Below are 18,532 nucleotides of genomic sequence, written 5' to 3' on the forward strand. Positions count from 1 at the left end.
TATTTAAGTATTTTTAGTAATAATTTATAATATTTAATTTTAGTTTTTTTTGTGTTTGTCTGTACTGTTTTCTTGATGAATTATAAAATGTCAAAGTAAAGGCAATTTGGCAAGCTGTTTTATACCAAAATGTTCTACGTGGGATGAAACAAATAATAATAATGTACTGAAATATAAAGTCATATCTCATGTCATGGCAAAAACACTAAACAAAACACCGGAAATGGGACAGCCTCGTCGCGGCCGCTGTGACGCGTCAGACAGCCTGCTGGGCCAATCAGAACCGACTCTCGTTAAAGCAAGCTATCGCGATAGTTCGTTAGAGCTGAATTCAAACCTGAAGCGGTTTGGCGCTGACCTCGGTGAGAAGGTAACGTTGGAACTAAATGCATTCATTTCTTATTCTTAGAAGTCATTCAGAGACACGGTCGTTACAAATACAACAAATGCTCTCTGGAGTTACGGAGGCTGTCGTTGTCTGTGCGTCAGACCAGTCCGCTCTGTGTGGTTTCAGCGGCTTCATTTCACTAAAACCAAACCAGCAGCACCCACGTGATCTGTGGGGGCGTGACGTCACAGGGAGCATTATCCACACTGCCATCTGATCTATGGAGGATGATGCACAATGGAAATACCTCAAACATTCAAATAGAAATATTACATTGAGTTGACCAAATGACTAATAACACACACAACTCTGAAAGTATACATATTTAATATTTCATACCATATGTATTTTCTTTTTGTATTCGTTATAGTGTTGTGATTTTTAAAAAATATTATATAGGTGGAGACTCAAATAAGCCCAGTGGCACTGTAATATCATTAATCAATGTTATTTGTTATGTTTCAATTGTGCAAATAAACTAAACTAAAAAAGAAACTATATGTAATATATCTCTCCAGAAGCAAAGTGGTAATTATTTTTATTATTTTATTTTTATTTTCTAATTGAACAATTTCACATGTACAAGTTTACAAAATGTCAATAAGAGACAGCTTAATACATGTATTCAAACTTACATGCCAGGGGGAGAGAAGGAAAGACAGAAACAAAATTAAAATAGAAAAACATAAATAAATAATGTTGTTTTTTTAAAAAGGACACTAAGGCACAAATCCTGATCGTATAATTACAAACATGTATTGAAGGCAATGCATGACATCCTTGTTTTATTAGCTTTTTTATTGTTGCAGTAGTTAATGTTTTTTAAATATAATTCAAACTCTTTGTAAAAAAAGACAAAAAATAGGCCTTCGGCTTGTAAATTTACATTTATGTATATAAAATGTGGCAAGAATAATTAATAGATTTATGATATACGCCCTTTCCTCATTTTTTTTTTGTCATATCAAAGTGGTAAATGTTATCCTCATATATGACAAATCCACAAAAATCATCATTCCCTTCCATTTGTGAGGCATGTGCTGTATTGCAGAGAGCATTGCACTGGAAGCAATAGAGAAAGGTTTTACAAACACCCCTTTCCCCCACCACTCTCCAGATGGCAGCAGAACAGGAGATGCAGCGACTGAGGAGCCAGTTGAGGGAGAGAGAGGAGCAGGTCCATCAGGCCGCCAAAGCTGGTTTGGATCTCCTCAACCAGCAGATGGAAATGCAGAACAGACTGGACGAACAGAGAGTGGAGATGACCAACGCACTGGAGGTATGATACCCACAAAACACAGCAACTTATGGTAACTAGCCTGCTTTGCTTTCACTTGTATGTTTTCAGATACCAGTTTTTTTTTTTTAAACTTCTGCAACTAGCCCAGAACCGAACTGTTAACCGTCTGACAGTCTCTTTTTATCTTTTTATAAAAAAAAATGTAAGCATAAAATGCAGGGACAAACTGACCTAACTAGGAGATTATTGAATAATGCACTTACTGTATTTGGAACCTAAGAACGGAAAGCCATGCATTGTGCTTCATGACTGCATGCCTTTCAAACAACGTAGAGTCTACAAATGCTTTTTGCCTTTTGAATATAAGGGTATGGGTTTTAGCATGTTATCTAAATTCAGTAGTAAGTGTTCCAGTGCACATTATAAGGGTGGCTGACGCTGTGGCTTGTGCTGGCTGAATTGTAGTATTAGACAAACCAATAAAACGTACACGGACCATACAGCCCTTGGTCAGTTGCATAGTTAACACAAAATATATTATTTATTTGTACGTTTTTTGAAATGTATATAACTGCTGAGTACATTTAGATTGTATGGACCGAGTGCTAACATTACACTTTTTTAATTGGAAGAAAAATATTGTTATTGGGCGGTTAATCGATACAATTATAGTTTATTTTTTCTTAGTAAGAACTAAAAAATATTACAGTAATTTAATAAAAAACAAAAAAGCAATAGAATTTATCAAACTTGAAACAAATCTCAATTGTAATTAAAATGAATATTACTATCCACTGCTGCTGGTCTGACTCATTAGTCTGACTCATTGGTCATTTTAGGGTTGGTAGAACAAACCTTAAAATGACTGGGCACTTAAGCATTTAGAACTGGTTCCTGTCCTTTGCACTGGTGTGCTCAATTGTTTTTCAACATTATCCCACCATTTTTCACTTACAAATGCTTACACTGTGGATTATTCTGAATTGTTTCAAACTTCTACACCTGTTTTCTGTGTCAAAGGCCCTTGAGCAAGAAAAGCACTCCCTTCAGAAAGAAGTGGGGTTAAAGACTCGGATGCTTGACTCACTGCAGTCAGACCACGACTTTGTGAAGAACCAGCAGAGAGAGCAGCTTGAGGAACAACAAGTACATCTAGAGAGGAGCCACAGCACAGCCCTCAATGAGCTCAACAAGAAGGTAACAAGTCTTGGTCTCCTCTTGTCTGGTCTTTAAACAACCCCTCATTAAAGGCCTTTTTCACTGCAGACATTAATAAATGTCATTGTACAAAAAGCATAGGAGTTGCTGATAACATTGATGATGGCTCATGCTCTGTCATTCTGTCCCACAAAAAAACCCTGACTCAGCATGCTTCAGGTTTTTTTTTTTAAAACCATTGGTCATATAGTAAATCAAACTGTATATAATTAACCATTCCAACCACTCTAAATTAACATAAATGAAGAATGCAGATGTCATTCATGTAAGTTTCAAACATTAAGGTATACTCAAACCTTTAGATATGATCGATAGTGGTAGTCTATTATGATTAAACCAAACTCAAACACATTATGGTATTATCATGCAAGTTTGATAGCGGTAATGTGCAAAATAACTTATTGCTGCTTTGTAAATGTTGTGGTCCCAGAACAAAATACCGTCCTGTCTGGGTTCATAACGACACAGTACATTTACACTGAAGTATTGTACTTAAGTACAATTCTGAGGTACTTGTAGCCTACTTTACTTCGAGTATTTCCATTTAATTTTATTACATCTCAGAGAGAAATAATATATTGTTAACCTCACGACATTATTTGACAGTTTTAGTAACTAGTTAGGCTACTTTGCAGATTCAGACTATAAGTAGTATATAGCCTAATTATAAAGTAGTTAAAATGAGCAACATTAAAGTGATAAGACATATTATTACATCAATAATTATAATCCAGTAATAAAGGCTTACCGTAAATGGGCCACGCATTTCTAATGCAGAGCATAAACTTGAAGCTGAGTATTTTAAAAATGTGCTCTAATAAATAATGTAATCATAAATCATGGTTGTGTGAATATAAATGGTCATGACACGGCAAAAAAAAGTCACACTCACGAATGGTAAACCAGACAGGGTCTGTGTTTTAAAGAGGGGTCTGGTGGGCTTGCTGACATCGCCCAGGAGCTGCACCAGGAACAGGGGACCCCGTCGCTCCCTGCTGGTCGAGGGGGGCACAGCAAGCACTGAGTTAACGGCCGGCCCTTGAAAGCGCAACATTTGGGGCATTGGGGTGCTGTGACACGGCAAGAGCTGCGAGGCCACTGAGGAATAAATGCATCCGGGAGAGCCAGCCTGCCACCCTGTTAAATAATGTCAATATTTTGGGATAATTATGGTCCTATGGATGGTTAAAATAGACTATGGCGGGCTGCCACAGTCTAGGTAATTAATGGGGAAACCCTGTGTTCCCTACAGTTTTGCGTAACGTTTGTCCTGTATGTTGTCCCAGATGCTGGGTTATCAGTCCGCTCTTGAGGAATCCAAGCTGAATGAGCAGCAGCTGAAACACAAACTTGAGGTGCAGACTGAGACTCTGAATAACAAGACGGAGGAGCTGCGAGCTCTCAATGAACACAGCCAGAGCTCCATGACATCTGAGATGATGGAGGTGCAGATGAAGATCATGGAGCTGGAGAACATTAAGGTGAAACCCGGTATATCTGGAGTAAATGAGTTTGATCTCTTTTTGTATTGTTATTCAGTGAGCATGTAATATGAATCCCCTCCATTCTGCAACCCTAAACTTCTTCTAATCGGCTGCAGCTTTTTTTTCCAAGTCTCATATCAGCGTGTTCTACATGGTGTCGTTTCCTTTCTACTTTCTACGGTCATGTCTATCAGATGGAGTTGGAGCAGACACTGCAGGAATCCCAGTACAAACAGCAGCAGCTGGAGCTGACCAATAGCAGCCTACAGCGCCACCTGGAGCACATGACTGAGGAGAAAGAGGAGCGAGAGAAGGAGGCCGTTTCCTTGTTTAATGCTTTAGAGGTACACATACCAACATCAGCTTTGGTCCTTTTAGTGCTTGTGTTCGCTTTCACATTTTTGGTCATCAGGTTCTATCAACACCCACCATGCCTGCTGTTCCTTTAACACAGTCAGTTTGTCTCTGGACTACCTCTGCTGGCGGTTTAGCGGCAGAGCTTCAGTGCTCCACATTCTACGTCCCCACCTTTTTAATACAGAACAGCGTGGCTATGTAAAAGGGTACATAGACTTCTAGAAACTGCTTTGTGGTACTCTGTTTTAGCCTGACTTTGTTAAAATGATTTAGAATTCAAGGATGCATTGGTACTGTGGCAGCACTTTGAAGATTTTTTTTTTTGTCACCTTTTAATTACAGCGTTCTTTCATTCCATTCACAACCGTAATGTCTAGAGAGTATTTTTCTTCCTCTGTCTGCTGGAAATAGAGTTGAAGGATGAATTCACAAATTTGCTTCATACAACAGTGGCTGGGAAGCAGCAGCAGTTAGACAGAAACTGCCTTTACACAACGTGAAATGGTCTCTCCCTTCATCTGAGTGTAGCCAGATGACTTAAGTGCATGTGAACACACGGTCTGTGCATCTCCTTGTCCCTATGTCTATTTATGTCTGTGAGCTCATGCTGTACCTTTGCGTCTATCTGTCTCTGCAGAAATCTCGTGAGGCGAACCGGGACCTTCAGATCCAGTTGGAGCAGTTTCTACAGCAGGCCCAGGATCCCAACAGCAAAGGGAACTCTCTGTTCGCAGAGGTGAAAACCAATCTGAGCTACCAACGATAAAACAGCAAGGAATGCTCCGTCTTTGCTGACGTAGAAAAATAAAGCTAAACGTACTTTAGACACCTAAGGAAGTCAATATGCCGTTTAACTGCATGCTGTATTGAGAATAATTGAACTGCTGTACCTTGCCTAAAAAGCCACAAGACTCCCTTCACAAAACCGTTATTTTATAACAACTTCCATGTTATGTGTGGTGGAATTACTGTTTTTGTCCAGGGAGTCTTTTGTATGTTTGAAGAGAGTGTACATTAACAACCCCACTTCATAAATATCAGCACTATCCGTTAAATGTTAGTTATGGTTAACTCTTCTACCCAACATTATACCGTTGAGAACATCATCATGCGTCGAAACATTTTGGCACACAAGGTAAAACATTTTTACGCAATGCAAAGACCCAGCGTAAATCATTGTGCAAAATGACTTCTTTTTTTTCTCTCCTGCAGCTGGAGGATCGGCGCGCTCAGATGGAGAGACAGCTGATCAGTATGAGGGTCCAGTATCATTCACTGCAGAAACAACACGCCTTCAGCAAACAGCATCTGCAGCGCATGAAGGTACAGTCTGTCGTGGGGGGGCAATGAACACGCCCTGTTTTATGCTCCTAGCTCCAATGACCGCGGGGATGTGCATGTGTTGTGCAGGCCCAGATAGCCAGTCTGATGCAGCTCCAGTGTTCCAGGGCTGATCCTGCTCAGATGGAGAGACTCCAGTCCATGCTCTTTGAGAAAAATGGAGAGATCCAAAATCTAATCACTAAACTGCAGAGACTAGAGAAAGTGGAGGTGAGTGCTTAAAACCTAGACGTTTTATATCACAGCAGTGAAAATCAAATGGACAGATGCTGTGCAAAAAGTAATAAGAAAGAACTTTACTTATGGAAATATTTCAGCTTATCAACAACAAAGTGTTTATAAAAATGTCGTAATGATAACACAAATACAATCTATCATCTGACACCTGGAGGATGGATTACCATGCAAGGATAAGGATTATTATTATTACATTACATTAATGTGTGTCTGTCTGTGTGTGTGTGTGTGTGATGTTGAAGTCTCTGCAAGTGAATCCTGCTCCAGCAGAAAGTGGTTGCCACGATGTAACCTACTACACTGACCTGCTCCAAATGAAGCTCACCAACGCTGTGTGAGTTGAACCCGCCTCGCCGTGCATCACCACACATTTGGGTTAAACCGTACCTCACTTTCTCAAACAGTTTGGTTCGTTACATCTATTATTTAACTGTTGTCTAGCAGCAATCACGTTTAACGCCGCCAAAAGTATTTGACGCCTAAAGACCACTGCGGTGCGGTCAACGTGTAGTTTTCATAAATTGCCACAAAGAAGAGGACGGCGGAGACGACACACAAAAGACTACAAGCCAACTAGAGAAATGGTATACAGAAGGCTTGGGCGGTATTTTATATTTTAAAATGTTATACCTTCCCGACATTTCACCTGGGTTTACTGTACATGTTGGTATTTGTGTAAAAAAAAAAAAACCATCTACACCTACATGCACCCACAAAAACACCCTGACATGTCCTTTGTGCAAACTCCTGTAGACTTTGTTTGAAACATTAAGGAAGTTGTTATTATTACATATATGAGGAAGTTCATCACCCTCTTCCTCAAATTAAATTCTGATATAATCCCGCAGCTTTTAACACTTTGGATAAAACCTTCCCACTTGAAAGCCATCTGGAATCGCTATAAAACAAAACAGCAAAACAGCTGATGGGATCCAGTTTGTTTGCACAGTCGGAAATAAATCCAGCCTTTGAGAGGTCTTGTTTTGATGTAGTTTACTGCGGCAATGTCGTCTGTTATTACATTGTACAGCTTGGGACTCTCTGCATATCGTATAGTTTACACATTAGGGAAAATGCGCCTGATTAGTGCTTTCATCCCTCATGGTTTCCCCACAAAGACTTCCCATTTCAGATTCAAGTTATTATTTTTGAATGATTCATCTGCAGCGGCTCTGTTAGTTGCTGGTTTCTAAGAAAGAGTGTTATGAAAGTTACAAACTTTTCTAAAAATGATGATGAAATTGTTTTATGTCCTTTTTTTTTAATGTATTCTAGACCTTTTTTGTATAAGAAGCACGAGATCGCTAGTATGCTGATAATGCTAATCTGGCTAATGTTACAACATTGTTTAAAGCTGATTTCCAAGTCCAGCATCAAAGTTGCTGCGTTTGTTACCTCACCTCAGGCAGGCTATGAGCACGGATTGCTGACCAACAGCACCACTATTCTGTCATGAAGTGGCTTTGCGTAGACGTGTAGACGACTGACGACGTATCAAAGCCTCAAAGGGTTTTCCTATTTCACATGGGAAGATTTCAACCACGAAGTCGAATAGCGAGGTGCATTTTTTTTTTTTAAAAAGGGGTAGAAGTAAAAAAAACACAAATGGGATTGGCTTTAAGACTTTGAAGTTCTCCTGCTGTTTCTTCTTAACTTGATCAAGAAGTAATAAGTCCTCTCAGATAAAGTTCTATGTGTTTATGGCAAGAGGAGCGTCTGTATGTTTGACGGTACTGAAAATCATACCATTTAGATTTCTAAATCCCCTGGTAGACCGTAACACCTTGATGAAGACTAGAGAAGTGATGTGAAACTGCCTTGATGCAAAACTATATGGTGGCACTGGAATAAAGATGTTTCCCCCACATACACATTCAGGAGAGAAACATAAGAGATGACGCTTATTAACTGTTGTTACATAAGTAGCTTTGCAACTGTGGTGTAGGAATTATGATTTACAGAAAAAAATGTCCATGTGGTCCCTGGTTAACTTGAATTGTGCTTTTGTGTGTGTGTGTGTGCGTGTGCGTGTGTGTGTGTGTGTGTGTGTGCGTTGTCAGTAAGGATGCAGAGCGTCTGGGAGACGAGCTTTCCCTGCAGAGGATGAAATCTTTGTCCGAGAGCCAGAGGGCTTTAGAGCTGGAGAGAAAGCTCTTCTCCTCTGGACGTCTCCTCAAGCAGGTAACAGTTCTGACTGCCAAAGTTTCCTGCAAACATTCTGAACCTCACGCTCACCTGGAAATGCAACTGGAAGCAACACTTGCGCTACTAGTACCATCCAATGGATATAAATATTCTAACACAAATATGCAAATATATGGAAGCCCTGAGAGGCAAGTGGGGAAAATACAATTCTGTTGATCAATTTTCTAAATCTAATTTGAATTGAACAATCTCCTAGGTGGCCACGACAATCTCTCAATTCCTTTAAAAAAAAAAAAAAAAAAGAAATGTAATTGTTCAAAAATTCAATTGCCAGGAACATTTTTGTAATTTTCTTCCCGGTGAGTTTTAATTTACATAACTTGCTAACACACATTATCTTGGGAGCTTTCTTTTGCAGCAACAATTTGGATTAAATTTATGGGTTAAATGGATTACCATAAATGTTTCCTTATCACTTGACTCTCGGGGCTTCCGTAGTAAGCTGCAAAGGGAGGTCACAGATTTCCAAAACAAGAGAGGGCAGCATTGTAGTTCAGTGAGCTGTGAGCACATGTTCGAGGTGATGGAAACAATTCATCAGCAGCACACCTTCGAGTAGCCCGGTCTGGGGAGTGAACGTGTTAAGTTCACCTGTCTGTTCTGTCTAGCAACTCTACAGACAGTAAGTATTTCTGCCTGCAACGTACATCACAAGATACACAAAGATCCATGATATCATATTACAAAACACAACAACTGAAACATCGTGACTCGGGAGGCGTCAGAAGTAGTAATGCCCAACCATTTTGAAGCACTGCTTTAGCTCTAAGCTTTAGTTGGTGACTATGGTAGTTGACAATAATTAATACTGCCAACAATAATGAACTTCTTGCGAGACGCAACATAACATTGAGTTTCAGAAACACTTTGTATATTTTCGTTCCCTGCAACAGACTCAGAGTGACAACATCAGACTGCAGCTACAAGTAGAGGAGCTGCAGCACAAGTATGAACCAAAAGGTAATGAGAGTAACACTGAACACATTTCTGCTCATTGGTCCTGACTTGTGTGTGTCTGGAGTTATGGATGACATGGATGCAAGTATATTTTGTGTCATTGTATGCCTGTAACATTGTGATTTTTGTCTCTAGATGCAAAAAGAATCTGATCCAGAAGAAAAGGAAAGAGAAGTTTCCTTTTGACATCACGCCCTCCTCTGAGAAAACAACGCTTGACGAGGGAGAGCAGGTCCTTGTGAAGATGGATGTCACGAATGCCACCAAGACTGCCGATCCTGAAGCGGATACTTCTCACACAGCTGAGGCAGCTAGCTCCAAACAAGGTGTGCTCATTGGAGTTGCTGCCACAAGAGGGACAATTGAATTAAAACCGAGTCCAGTTACGCTACATAAGGAATACACAGTGCACATTGAAGCGGGGTTGTATTAAGTACTTATCCATAGTCAATGATCACCTACAGCAGATGGCAGTCGGAACTCCGCCGGTTGAGAGAAACAGGCAGGAGTAACGGCATGGGAGCAAAGCCATGCACTGCTGTGGATGGGGGCAGCAATACAATGTATTGTAGCCACCGAAAACAAAAAATCAGTGTCATTATATCCATCGCTTATTGCCCAAAAAACATTTGACCTCTACACACAGGAGTTGATGGTCAGCCGCTGCCTCGATCGCTCAATTTGTGTTATTGTGTCATTTTGGTGAATCATTACTAACCCTTTTAAACATCAAAGTCACACAATTACACCAAAAAAATCAAAATGACAAAAGTAAAGTTACTGTTTTTGTCAAAGGAGTCATGTGGCTTTAAAGAGACCATAGATAACAGTGTCAGCTCCCAGTTGGAAGGGGCTGTCTGATGGCCCGGTAAGGCAGTGAAAATATTCTTTAAAATAGCGTCCACTTAAACTGATAGAGAATTTTCTAAAGTGGCTAATGTATGTTTTGTTGCTGCCCCTGTCCACAGCCGTACGGGGAGACAGAGCTTCACTTAGCGGTTAGCTGGAGCAAGTCCCATTCAGCAAGCTCTGGGGGTCCCAGCGGGCCCTCAGCGAATCACTATCACCTCTCCATGTGGGACAAGTTGTACAACAAGACAGGATGAGCTTTCAGTAGATCTCGTCATATCTATGACTGAACGCCAGCACCAACGTCCTCACATTGTGCTGATGACGTCGGTTCATTGCTTTGAAGGTTATAAGAGATATTTATGTGATGTGATGTAGCACCGTTTAATCACTTTGCCATTGTTGTGTTTTGGTTCAGAGCCTCAGCCACAGCCTGCAAAGTGTGTGAAAATCAGTGGAGAGGAGCCTGTTGTGATTCTCAACCCCAGGTCAGTACATGTGCCAGGTGTCCGGACATTTTGTGGCCTTGGAAGCGTACAGAACACTTAAATGAGTTTGTTATTCTCGTGCTGCTGAGTCTGTCTAGTAGCCACTTGAAGGTGATCTAGCCCGGTGGTTCTCATGCTTCACTTCTGTTCACGTCAGTTGGAGGCACCAGTGAGGTCCATGTCATTTCTCTCCATGGACTTTGCATTCATGATGACTCTTTCTATATAAATAATACATCATTGTCATACTTAGCATAATACACAAGACATACTTAGCACTGTAGCATTTTTTATCGACGGGGATTTGACAAAATAGTCCTTTTAACATCTGGATTTCCAAAATTTCAACACAATGAATTGAAGCCAAATAAAACATGACGTATACATGCAGCCTCTCAACATATTGCACGCAGTCTGAAGAGCGTCAAAAGTTACAGACGTCGCTTAAGACTGTTGCAGTGGAACCATCGAGGATGTAAGGAGCCAAGACGTGAGGAAGAGACACGAGTGAGAGAAGTGAAGGGACATTGGCATACCGCAAAAGCACCATGTGTATCATGTCACCCATGTACACGTGCATGTGCGTCCTGGTGCGCATGTATGAAGAAACTGAACAGGGAACCCCTTAGGGATGGGTATCGTTAGGATTTTATCAACTCTTCTTACTCGTTAGTCCTAATCTGTTTGGTTCTTTATTGATACTCTTGTCGGTTCTTTTGCACTACAAAGTAATTGCTTTTTAACATATTCTATAAAAGATTATTAATTCAGAACAGGATTAGAATTTATTTATATTTGAGATAAAAACCAAATGTTATTTCTAGAGCAGCAACAGTAAAGTCACAATATAAACTCAGTAACAAATTAAAAATGTCCATGAAGTAAAACATTCTGAGTGAAGTTTATAAAAGATGGAGTACTGAGGCTGCAGCGTCGTAATAAAAGACGACAAAACATTAAAAAGTACAGATACATTGGAGCTTATCAATACTCCAGTCTTTGAATGCAGCACCAGTGCCCATTGAACATTGAATAATGGGTTTTGGTACCCATCAAAACCCATCCATCATAATGAAACAACAGCTGTATAGAGGTAATAGAGTTCTAAAAGTCCTCAGGGAACCTTTAAATGAGCATGAATATTTAACTGGTCAGACACTCATTGTTGACTGCAAAATTTCCAAAGAATGATCACAATTCTGAAAGGTTTTTTTATTGCATGAAATGACATTTGGTGTGCAATAAGCACCAGAAACACGACATGTGAATACCTTCTTGGTGGGGAAACACTGTAGATCTAGACCAAAAGTAAAAAGAGACGAATGACAAGCGTGTGTTAAATGAATGTCGTATATCATGGAGTGATTGGTTTGTGTGTTTGTGATCCTTCCCTCAGCCCTCCTGTGACTGACTGTAAAGACGAGGCGATGGAAAGGAACCAGTTGCAGAACAAGAAAGTGGAGAAAAGAAAGAAACCCAGAACAGTGGAGGCCATCCATGTCAGCTCTCAAAGAACCATGGAGGACCAGTGTGCTCAGCAGTAGCACTCAGCTGTGTCTGTCTGTATATACATATGATGTAATGTCTTTGGAAATAGCTTTCATTTAAATACTTCTATATTTTACTAAATTCCCATTCTTTTTCTGCTGACTTCATTGTATTTGCTCTACACTGTCAATATGTTGAAATAATAAAGTATTCAAAGTTTTAAGCATTATACAATATTCTTTGTTCAGTTTTCTGAAACACATGAATATTAATCTATTGACTTCAATTCCCCTTTTAGAATTGCAATAATATGAGTTATCTTAAATAAATTCCATAATAATGTTGAGCTTGGGCTACTTGAAATTTCAATGAATTAAATTGAATGATATATATATATATATATATCATATGTCAAGTGCAGTGCCTTGCAAAAGTATTCACCCGTCTAGCATTACAAGCTGGAATTTAAATAGTTCAGTTAAAATAAAAATGATTTATAAAGTTATTTATAAAAAACTTATTTATTAAAAAAAAAGGTTGTGTGTGCATATGTATTCACCCCCTTTGCTATGAAGCCTCTTCAGACATAGTGCTACTCCTCCAGTCCAGCTGCGCAGTAATCTAGGTTGCTCATCAGTGTGTGGTCTGGACCAATCAGACGACAACAGACTGGACGACCTGATTCAGCGTCTCCCCTCCAGGAGGCGCTACAGAACACTACGCCAAAACAACGTCACAGTTTCTTCCCACAAGCCTTCACTCAGTAGGACCGTTAATTGACAGTGTATCAGTCATACACAGCCCATAACCCTCTGACACCAGTATGTGCACACCTGCCATCCTAGATTCTAATTTTACAGTTTGTTTGTATGGACATATCTGTCATCATCAATATAAAGTACACATGCATACATGCACATTATCATCCAGTTTATGTTATCTATTCAATATTTGTATTGTTTACCACTTACAGACCACTTGACTTGAGTTTAGCCGTTTTATTTCTTATTTTATTTTTTGTCATTGGTGATTATTATACATATTTTACAAGCTAATATTTATATTTGCACCCATCTGTTCACAACTTGTGTACATAAGAGCCCTGTCTATTATTGACCTCTACCTATCCAGCTCTGTTGTCCTGGTCCCCAGCTGTTGTCCTGGTCCCCAGCTGTTGTCCTGGTCCCCAGCTGTTGTTTCCATTTCTGAGAGAGATGAGAGATGCAAAAAAAAAGCCCAAAGTAAAATTCCTTGTTTGTGCACATATACAAAATAGAAAGAATAAAGCTTTCAATCTAGGGCCCTGGCATCGAAAATATACTTATAACTCATGTCCACTCATATGTCATATGTCATATGTAATCCTACATCTGCTGCCATGCAAGGCAAGCAAATACATGCAATAATCATGCATCAAAATAAATATGCATCAAAATCATCGGTTTTGCTAATCATTGACATAAAAGCTGTTAAATAAATACTATGGGGAATTACATTTATTTCACAAAATGAGTGCATCTTTTTTCACAACAGTGGTTTAATATATACAAACTGGTATTTAAAAGGTTAAAATTCAGAAAACTTATTAACATTTGGTGGTTATGTTTTATATCTGTACATAACTAAATGCGTCATTCTAAGCCTAACTGAATAACTAGTTACAGGCACGCGACAGTGTTCCTCACTTATGTAAAGGAGCTACATTTAATATATCATATTGTGTTAATATATCATATTGTGTTAATATATCATATTGTGTTAATATCATATTGTGTTAATATATCATATTGTGTTAATATATCATATTGTGTAAATATATATTGTGTTAACATATATTGTGTAAATATATCATATTGTGTTAATATATCATATTGTGTTAATATATCATATTGTGTTAATATATATTGTGTTAACATATATTGTGTTAATATATCATATTGTGTTAAATATATCATATTGTGTTAATATATCATATTGTGTATATATTGTGTTAAATATCATATTGTGTTAATGTATCATATTGTGTTAATATATATCATATTGTGTTAATATATCATATTGTGTTAATATATCATATTGTGTTAATATATATTGTGTTAATATATCATATTGTGTTAATATATCATATTGTGTTAATGTTAATATATCATATTGTGTTAATATATCATATTGTGTTAATATCATATTGTGTTAATATATCATATATTATATTGTGTTAATATATCATATTGTGTTAATACATCATATTGTGTTAATATATATTGTGTTAACATATATTGTGTTAATATATCATATTGTGTTAACATATATTGTGTTAATGTATCATATTGTGTTAATATATCATATTGTGTTAATATATCATATTGTGTTAATATATCATATTGTGTTAATATATCATATATCATATTGTGTTAATATATCATATTGTGTTATTGTGTTAATATATCATATTGTGTTAATATATATATATATTGTGTTAATATATATCATATTGTGTTATAATATATATTGTGTATCATATTGTGTATATATATCATATTGTGTTAATATATCATATTGTGTTAATATATCATATTGTGTTAATGTATCATATTGTGTTAATATATCATATTGTGTTAATATATATTATATTGTGTTATATATCATATTGTGTTAATATATCATATTGTGTTAATATATCATATTGTGTTAATATATCATATTGTGTTAATATATCATATTGTGTTAATATATCATATTGTGTTAATATATCATATTGTGTTAATGTATATATTGTGTTATATATCATATTGTGTTAATATATCATATTGTGTTAACATATATTGTGTTAATATATCATATTGTGTTAATATATCATATTGTGTTAATATATAATATTGTGTTATATCATATTGTGTTAATATATATTATATTGTGTTAATATATCATATTGTGTTAATATATATATTGTGTTAATATATATATTGTGTTAAATATATCATATCATATTGTGTTAATATATCATTAATATATCATATTGTGTTAATATATCATATTGTGTTAATATATCATATTGTGTTAATATATCATATTGTGTTAATATATCATATGTTAAATATATCATATTGTGTTAATATATATATATTGTCATATTGTGTTAATATATCATATTGTGTTAATATATATATTGTGTTAATATATAATATTGTGTTAATATATTATATTGTGTTAATATATCATATTGTGTTAATACCACTCCGCACCAGCAGGTGGCAGCAATGTTCGTTCCGAGACCGACGTGGACCAATGAGAGCTCAGTGGAGACGCTGACGTCATCCTCGGGTTGACGCGCAGTGTGGCGGAGGGATACTGGTGCTCTCTGTCGGTCCCCGGGCTCCACCGCTGCTCTCTCTTCTGTCCCAGGCAGCATGGAGCTGATATCCAGCCGCGCCAGAGGAGCTGCTTTCCTCTTGCTGCTGCTGCTGCTGCACTGCTGTCAGATAGACACCATTCTTGGACAGAAGGTGAGTTAAATTGTAATATGTAGATATGTGTCATTCCATTACATCAGGTGTGGGATGGGGACAGAGCATGCAATAAGGTGAGATGGTTGAGCCCCTGGAGATCATTCTGGGTGAGTTCCCCTCATCACACAAGGGGAAGTTGCTGCAAAGATGGTGAGTTTACCAAGAACAGTTCAGTCCAGTTGTGTCACCAGTGTTGTGCAACAGCAAGAGACAGCTGGGCACATCCATGATGGGATGATGTGTATGTCCTAAGGGCCAGAAAGATTTCAAACACTGAGTAGGAAGTTCAGTCTTCTGCACTGCATGATCCAAGACCAGTGCAGGGAAAGAAAACCAGTTTGCATAATGATTATAGTCTTATTAAAAGAAAATAGTTGTTTTTTTGTGCTAGTATCAAAACTTCTAGAAAGTGATGATGTTGTTTTCTCTCTGTGTGTGTGTGTGTGTGTGTGTGTGTGTGTGTGTGTGTGTGTGTGTGTGCAGTCTGACCGGGCATTGACTGTCGTGGAGAACACAGAAGGAAGGGAGGGAGGAGGTGCTGATGAAGAAGCAGAGGTGAGTGTTGATGAAGATGAAGGAGACTTGGAGGTGGTCCAACCTACGGAGGATTGGCAAACGCTCAAACCAGGTAATGTACTGGAGGGTGTACTGGTACTTTGTCGTACTCACAAAGACTCTTTGGTTTTAGACTTACTGTGTGTGTGTGTGTGTGTGTGTGTGTGTGTGTGTGTGTGTGTGTGTGTGTGTGTGTGTGTGTGTGCAGGCCAGGCAGTGCCAGCAGGTTCCCATGTGAGGCTGAATCTGCAGACCGGTCAGAGGGAGGTCAAACTGGGAGAAGAGCAGCTTAAATATTGGACACAAGAACACAAGTATGGCTCCATTAAAAACATCCCTATCTTTTAAGATCGAGTCATTTCAATACGTAGTTCATTTCACCTTTCTCATACTTCTGTAGAAGCAGCAGTGACTGCAGCCTTTAGTTGTTTTCTTGAATCAAGCGGAACAAAATGTAAATATTTGATCTGCAGTGAAGGTCTGTCTTTGCAGAGAGACAGAAGAGCATCAGTCCACGATCAGTCCTGTTGAGCTGAAACGGGCCATGAAGAAGATGAAGGAGGACCTGAACCCAGTGAGCAAAGATACACACCAACAGGTAACATTCCACATATTCCATATTAGATTAAAGGTATATTTTGTTATATTTGACGTGGGCTTACAGTAGATAGCTGGCAGCACACCCCCCAGTTTTGCAGAAACAGACAAGAGAACCAGCACAGGAACAGACAAGAGAACCAGCACAGGAACAGACAAGAGAACCAGCACAGGAACAGACAAGAGAACCAGCACAGGAACAGACAAGAGAACCAGCACAGGAACAGAGCAACGTACGGCTGTGGACGGGGCAAAACATATTTTAACCACCCAAAGAAATCCAAAGTGTGGTCGCTATATTCAGAATATTTACACCTTTTGTTACCTTGCTGTCAGACGGACCTTTCCAACAGATAACTGAGGCCGTTACAACCATCTATGCTCTCTTTAAAACCACACGACTCTGGTCTCCTAATCATTTTACCCTGCATAGAACAGGGGTTGCAGGTCTACAACCTCCTCCTTTAGTTAGTTTGTTGGTTATTGTGTGACTTTGATGTTTTAAAGGATTCATTCGGATTTAGCAAAGTCACACAATAACACAAATAAACTAACCGACAAGGCAGCGGAAGACCAGCGACCACATAAACAGATATAGAATGGTTTTTGTTTTAAGGTGATATAATACAGTACATTGCTTTAGCTCCTATGCTGGTGCTCCTGTCTGTTTCTCCAAATATCTACTACAATACTATTTTCCCCCCCTTTTTTATACATGAGTAAAACAATGTATCACACTTACACTGCGCTGTTTGTGTCCTGTCTTTGCCATGTGACAAGCCGCCCCATTGGTAAAACAATGTATCACACTTACACTGCGCTGTTTGTGTCCTGTCTTTGCCATGTGTTCGTAGGACTCTGTGGCGTCCAAGTACCGCCCCCTAGAGGAGCTCAGGAGAGACATGGCTCAGCTGGACCTGCTGGTGGAGACTGATGTTCAGGTACGTGATCGTTGTCTGAGTTAGCTATACGCGTTGTATTGCATGAGGAATCCAACTATTCCACTTTTTCAAGTTTTCACATTTACGAAATTAGGCCTTCAGGTACGGCAGAAATAGTTAAGCTGATTAAAAGTCGGAGGAGCGACGTAGCTGGTCCACCTTATGTGATGAATTGATGAATTTAGAAAAAAAATAATAAGCAGACCAATTGATAGTGAAAACATTTGTAGTTGCAGGTGTAATCAATCAAAATATTAGAAGTGCCAGTATCGTCATAGGACGCGTTACAGTTTCAATCATGTACTTGAGCCTATGATACGTCTTTTATTGCTGTAATGATGACAAAGCTACCATTCGGCGGAGAGGACAAGTAATGCTTAAGACGTTTGACCTTTTCCATCGGGGTCAGAAAGCAGCTCTGAGCAGAGACTTGCATGTTGGACATGTTAGTAATCTGAGGATGCAAACTCATCACTGCTTCACAGTAAAAGACTTTCATCACAAGCGCTGGTATTGATTTTTTTTTGTTTTTGACATGTTAGAAATCAACTGTCAATCATATATTTTAGTTGTTTTATGTGTTGTGGTGGTGTGTAGATAATGAAGCGCCTGCTCGACCAGTTTAACAGCAGCAAATGCACCACCGAGCAGAAGCTGAGCCTCCTGCTGGAGCTGGAGTAT

General features: G+C 38.5%; 2 protein-coding genes across 2 annotated transcripts in view; both read left to right on the forward strand.

The window, feature by feature from the left end:
- Nucleotides 1–297: 297 nt before the first annotated feature.
- Nucleotides 298–12,474, forward strand: spdl1 (spindle apparatus coiled-coil protein 1). The gene is made up of 14 exons (XM_054597580.1): nucleotides 298–370; nucleotides 1,506–1,667; nucleotides 2,649–2,825; nucleotides 4,133–4,327; nucleotides 4,525–4,674; nucleotides 5,325–5,423; nucleotides 5,900–6,010; nucleotides 6,098–6,238; nucleotides 6,508–6,599; nucleotides 8,326–8,446; nucleotides 9,364–9,433; nucleotides 9,565–9,753; nucleotides 10,695–10,764; nucleotides 12,161–12,474. Exons 2-14 carry the CDS (start codon nucleotides 1,506–1,508, stop codon nucleotides 12,306–12,308), a joined length of 1,725 nt encoding a protein of 574 aa, XP_054453555.1. The 5' UTR covers nucleotides 298–370; the 3' UTR covers nucleotides 12,309–12,474.
- A 3,110-nt stretch (nucleotides 12,475–15,584) lies between these two features.
- sil1 (SIL1 nucleotide exchange factor) overlaps nucleotides 15,585–18,532 on the forward strand; it is a 5,545-nt gene continuing 2,597 nt past the window's right edge. Inside the window, exons 1-6 of the mRNA XM_054597663.1 lie at nucleotides 15,585–15,755; nucleotides 16,242–16,386; nucleotides 16,522–16,627; nucleotides 16,806–16,911; nucleotides 17,765–17,851; nucleotides 18,449–18,532. The exon at nucleotides 18,449–18,532 is cut by the window's right edge and continues 12 nt beyond it. Of these exons, the coding sequence (XP_054453638.1) occupies nucleotides 15,660–15,755; nucleotides 16,242–16,386; nucleotides 16,522–16,627; nucleotides 16,806–16,911; nucleotides 17,765–17,851; nucleotides 18,449–18,532 (624 nt within the window). The 5' untranslated portion in view covers nucleotides 15,585–15,659. The remainder of the gene's footprint in view (nucleotides 15,756–16,241; nucleotides 16,387–16,521; nucleotides 16,628–16,805; nucleotides 16,912–17,764; nucleotides 17,852–18,448) is intronic.

The sequence above is a fragment of the Anoplopoma fimbria genome, chromosome 4 (assembly GCF_027596085.1).
Source record: "Anoplopoma fimbria isolate UVic2021 breed Golden Eagle Sablefish chromosome 4, Afim_UVic_2022, whole genome shotgun sequence".
Taxonomy (NCBI): domain Eukaryota; kingdom Metazoa; phylum Chordata; class Actinopteri; order Perciformes; family Anoplopomatidae; genus Anoplopoma; species Anoplopoma fimbria.